Source organism: Rhea americana, unplaced genomic scaffold (assembly GCF_003343005.1).
Source record: "Rhea americana isolate MKP2758 unplaced genomic scaffold, rheAme1 scaffold_544, whole genome shotgun sequence".
In the NCBI taxonomy this organism is placed as follows: domain Eukaryota; kingdom Metazoa; phylum Chordata; class Aves; order Rheiformes; family Rheidae; genus Rhea; species Rhea americana.
In genome coordinates this window covers 52,875-58,047 of record NW_028186695.1, presented here as the reverse complement: position 1 = coordinate 58,047, position 5,173 = coordinate 52,875, and the positions used below count along the sequence as shown (strand labels likewise).

The 5,173-nt window shown below is 57.6% G+C and overlaps 2 protein-coding genes across 2 annotated transcripts in view; both read left to right on the top strand.

Annotated features, from left to right (window-relative positions):
• Positions 1 to 1,467, top strand: part of LOC146588061 (tetraspanin-15-like) — a 6,642-nt gene extending 5,175 nt beyond the window's left edge. The window contains exons 4-5 of the mRNA XM_085318602.1: positions 4 to 120; positions 1,153 to 1,467. Of these exons, the coding sequence (XP_085174728.1) occupies positions 4 to 120; positions 1,153 to 1,383 (348 nt within the window). The 3' untranslated portion in view covers positions 1,384 to 1,467. The remainder of the gene's footprint in view (positions 1 to 3; positions 121 to 1,152) is intronic.
• A 1,574-nt stretch (positions 1,468 to 3,041) lies between these two features.
• The window catches only part of LOC146588060 (electrogenic sodium bicarbonate cotransporter 4-like), a 15,746-nt gene continuing 13,614 nt past the window's right edge, over positions 3,042 to 5,173 (top strand). Inside the window, 2 exon segments of the mRNA XM_085318601.1 lie at positions 3,042 to 3,111; positions 3,221 to 3,415. Of these exon segments, the coding sequence (XP_085174727.1) occupies positions 3,042 to 3,111; positions 3,221 to 3,415 (265 nt within the window).

Sequence of the window (5,173 nt, the reverse complement as noted above, 5' to 3'; positions counted from 1 at the left end):
CAGCGCCTGGAGCTGCTCGGGGTCATCCACGTCCGCGGCTGCATCCACGCCGTGGGGCTCTGGCTCAGGGACAACGTCGAGGCCACGCTGGGCATCGTCTGCGCCCTGCTGCTGCCCCAGGTAAGCGGCGAAACAGCGGCGGGGGGCAACAACAGTGGTTTATTTTTTATTTTTTATTTATTTATTTATTTATTTATTTTGCTGCTGCTGGGGCAATTCTTTTCCCCGCTCTCCCACGCGACGCCGGGGCGATCGAAGGGATTTTTCCATTCGCGCCCGGTGACCTCTGCAAAGAGGCCTGCCCATAAATATCGCTTTATGGGAGGAAGAGCCGATACGAGATAAACGCTCGCCTCTTACTCGATTAGCTCTAGGAAAGCTTGAAACCCTTCGGTCCTTCCCAACCCTGCAGCCGCCCCGGCGGGCGAGACGCTGGSGGCCCGCGCCTGCGAGGCTCTCGCCCCAAAAGTGCTTTTTTTTTTCCCCCTTTTTTTTCTTTTTTGCAGAAAGTTTTGCCCGGTTGATCGCCCAGGAAAGTGCCCTCCAGGCTCCTCTTTCGGAGGAGCCTCCCTGGCGCCGGCCAGCTCGCGGCTGCCTTGCAACCACTGTGACTTTGCAAAATCCATTTTTTTTTTTCTTTTTCCCGGTGAAGCTGAATTACGGGCGTCTCATCCGCTCCGATAGCAATAGATATACGTGGGGAGGGGTGGATATATGAGGGTGCAATTTATGGGTGCATTATATATGCTTTATATAGACATATGYAGATGTAAATAATGGCATATACAYATATATGTATGTGTATATATATGCATGCAACAACCCTGAGGGGTGGAAAGGGTCTTGGATTTGTTTTAGGCACACAGCTATTCCCGCAAACAGCAGGCTGCTGCACCTGCTGGATGAAATCGTCCCTGCTGCGCATTTAAATCCTGTAAAATAAATAAATAAAATAATAATAATTAATAATAATAATAAAAAAAWTTAAAAAAATTAAATAAAATAAGCAGGGGCTCCCGAATCCCCTCAAAACAGGGGCTCTTCCACCAAAGCTGGCAAACGGGCTCGTCGAAGGATGCCGACGTTGCAAGGGCGCAGAGCTCCGGGAGGGCTTYGCCCAGGTAACGCCGCCGCCGCCGCCGCGTGTTTCAGGTCGTCGGCATCGTCATGGCCTGGCTCTACTGGCAGAAGCTCAACGACATCTACTCCAGGCTGGACACGGTGGATTTCAGGAGGCTCCAGCTGCGGGATGTCAGCGTGGGGACGCTGGACCTGACGGGCGCCGGCTGGTGCTGGTGCCTGCCCAGGGAAGGGGGTTACGTGCCCGTCGGCGGCGAGGAAGACGAGGAGGAGGAAGGCGCCGGGAGCCGCCGGGAGGCGTGAGCGGCGGCCGGGAGCGGAGCTCCGGCGGGCGTCCGAAGCGGCGGGATTTATACGCTCGGGTTCACGCGATGCTTGGGGTGGGGAGGGGTGGAAATTATAAAGCAAGGCTGGAGGGATATTGAAACGAAATGCAGCGTGCGGGCACGGGAACTGCCCCCCCCCCCCCGCCACCTCGAACCGGGGAGAGCAGCTGATTGCAATCACATGCGATAATTTATTTATTTTACTTTCCGCAAGAGGAATTTGGTTAAAACGGTAATAAATACAAGCTGATAAATTCCGCCCGCTCCTCGCGAGCGCGTCCAGGGGATTCTCGGGGTCGGGGTGGGTGGGGGGGGACGCATTTTCTATTTCTGCTTTGCTTTTTAACCGTGCAAACACCTGGAAAACGGGAAAGGTAAAAACAACCACCGGAGGAAGGACGGGGATTTACTGCCATCCTGTGGGCACACGCYGGGCCCGTCGTCCTCGCGCGAGAAATTCAGGCTGAGGACAGCCGCAGACGGAATATTTTTTTTGGGGGGGGGGGGAATATGCTTTTATTTTATTTTATTTTTTGCCCCCTCCCATTGCAAACTGTTCCCACGGCTCAAAAGGGAGAGGAGGGGAGGAAAATGCAAGGTGTCAGCCCGAAACGCGGCGGAGAAGGAGCCGGGTGCCGCCGGAAATCACTGCGCCTCACTCCAGGCTTTGCGGGAAGGGGGGTAAAAAAAGGCTCAAAATCGGGGCTAGGAAGAAAAACGAGCGCGGGGAAGAGAGCAGTAGGTGGGCTGCCGTGAAGCGGGAAATCCGGCTTCCCCTTCCGCCCGCCAGCGGGAGCGGCCGGCTGCCGATTTATCGATATCTCGTATTAAAAGAAGCGGCGGCTCGGCGCAAGCCGGGCGTGAAATGGAAGCGGACGGGAAGAGACGAGCTGCCGAAGCCGTTTTCCCCCTCCCGAGTCGCCGGCGAGCCGGGCAAAACCGCTGGGGGAAAAAAAAAAAAGAAAAATAATTAAAAAAAATGGGTGTCTGGAAGGCAGGATGAGGGATGGGTTTGGGGGGGTTATTTTTGCCCCTATGCATAGGCGAAGCCGCGGCGGCGGCTGCTCCCTGGCTTTTCTCGGTGGGGATTTTAGCGGTTTTAACAGCAAATCTGAAAGCTTGTGGCTCCTTCTTGGTGGCGGACTCGTTTCCCACCGGCTGGACAATATTTAGTGGGTTAAACTGTGATTTTGTTTTTGTTTTTTTCCYTTTTTTYCCCCYCCAAASCCGATGGGAAGCGGGAGGCGAAARCCCGCGCGCGCCGGCGCCGGGGCCGCTCTCAAAGTGACTTTGGGCGGCATCGATCGGATCGGGGGGGCGGGGGGCCGCCGGCAGCGGTAACCGTTCTCCCGCCCAAGTCGAGTGTGAAAGGCAAGGGCCGGAGGGCAGCTCGTTAGGCGCCTAATTAGCATCCGGACCCAAACGCAGCGAGAGCCGGGAAGGAGTCGCCAAATCCGCAATCCCGTGGCTCCGGGACCGTCGCGGGACGCGTAGAAGAGACCCGCGCGGGATATCGCTTTTCTTTTTAATTATCGTTATTATCAGCGAGGGCACGCRAAAAGAAGCAATTTCGCCCCGAATCGCCCTTTTCCCCTTTTTTTCCGTCCTCGCCGGCGCCGCTCGGCTCGCTCCGCGATGGAGGACGAGGACGCGATGAGCGAGCGGGGCCTCGGCAGCTCCCGGAGGCGGTACGAGGATGAGGAAGGTGAGCGAAGGCGGCGGCGCGGCCGAGCCGCGTTCGGAGGAGCTCGGCTCACCAAAGCTCCCCGCCGGCGGGATTATTATTTTTTTTTTTTTTTTTGCCCTTCCCGCAGATTATCACTCCATCTACATCGGCGTGCCGGTGCCTCGGGGCTACCGGAGGAAACGGCGCCGGCGCCGATCCGCCTCCAGCCGCGACGGGCACAGCGGCAGCGAGCGGCCCTACGAGCGGCCCGACCGCTCCGACACGGACGACGGCGGCGGGCACCTCTGCTACGAGAGCGGCAACGACAACGCCAGCCGGACCAGTGAGTGCCCCCCACCGCGGCCGCGGAGAAAATGGGCTTCGGGCCGCCCGAGAGGCGGTTTGCACCCTCGGTGCGGCGGTTCGCACCCAAATTGCGGYGGCTTGCACCCTTGTTGCGGCGTTTTGCACCCAAATTGCAGTGTTTTGCACCCCGATTGTAGCAGTTTGCACCCTCGTTGCAGTATTCTGCACCCAAATTGCGGCGGTTTGCACCCTTGTTGTGGCGTTTTGCACCCCAGTTGTAGCAGTTTGCACCCTCATTGCGATGTTTTGCACCCAAATTGCAGCGGTCGCACCCTTGTTGTGATGTTTTGCACCCASRTTACAGTGGTCTGCACCCCAATTGCGGCGTTTTGCACCCCAATTGCAGCAGTTCGAACCCGAATTGCAGCGGTTTGCACCTGAATTGTGGCGTTTTGCACCCCAATTGTAGCAGTTTGCACCCTCGTTGCGACGTTTTGCACCCAAATTGCAGCGGTCGCACCCTTGTTGTGATGTTTTGCACCCACGTTACAGTGGTCTGCACCCCAATTGYGGCGTTTTGCACCCCAATTGCAGCAGTTTGCACCCTTGTCGCGGCATTCTGCACCCCAATTGCAGCAGTTTGAACCTGAATTGCAGCGGTTTGCACCCGAATTGCGGCGGTTTGCACCCTGATTGTAGCAGTTTGCACCCTCGTTGCGACGTTTTGCACCCATATTGCAGCGGTTGCACCCTTGTTGTGGTGTTTTGCACCCAAATTACAGTGGTTTGCACCCCCATTGCGGCATTCTGCACCGCAATTGCAACAGTTTGAACCTGAATTGCAGCGGTTTGCACCCGAATTGTGGCGTTTTACACCCGAATTGCAGCGGTTTGCACCTTCATTGCGGCGTTTCGCGGCCAACTCGCAGCCAGGCTGCGTGCACCTCCGGGCGTCACACCTTGTTCCCGGCAGGCTCTTAGCTCGGCCTTTGGCCGGTCTCGTTAAATCTCCTTAACGAAGATTAACATTTTGCACAGCAAAGCAGCCGTCCGTCTTGTGTCCCCCCCCCCGCTGCCACCCGCCCCGGCTGCCCCGTGTTTGGGTCCGCGTAAAATAGACGGCGGAGCCGGGGCGGGCAGGCTCTGGCGTTCGCTTTTCCCTAAGGAGGAAAAGGGCTTTTTTTCCCTTTTTTTTCTTTTTTTTTTCCCCGAAGGGTTTTATTTGTGGCGGGTTTCCGCAGCTCGCCGGGAAAAGCCGAGCGCCGGCCGGGAACCGAGCCCGGCATCACCTCGGAAAGGGCCAAATAACGCGTTTGCTCGCGTTCGGCACCGTCGAGCTCGGAGAAACGCCGCGGAAAAAGCGTCGCCTTCCCCGCGGGAAACCTCCCGGCCGGGAGCCTCGAGCGGGAGGGTTTTTCCCGAGGGAAAACGGCCGCGCAGAGCCCTGGCTGTGCCCGGAGGAGAGACTGGGGGCGGCTTGGCTAAAAAATTAGGGAAGTGTGTGTGGGGGGGGATAACAAAAAAAAAAAAAAGGGAGGAAACCACCCCAAACCTGCGCTGCGGTTCCTCCCCTCCTTCCTCTGCCTCCCTCCCCTCCCTCGCCCCCTCCTCCCGGCCACGCGTGCCCCGCGGCGCTCCCCGCTCCTCCGCGCGCCTCGTCCGACTTGGCAGCCCCGCGGCATGCCAGCCCGGGGCAGAGGAAAGTGCTTTAGCGGCTCCGTAATCTGCTCCTTAAGCCTGGGAGTTTAGCAAGCCGGAGTGGATAAAGGAGGAAAGTTTGGGTCTTTTTTTTTTT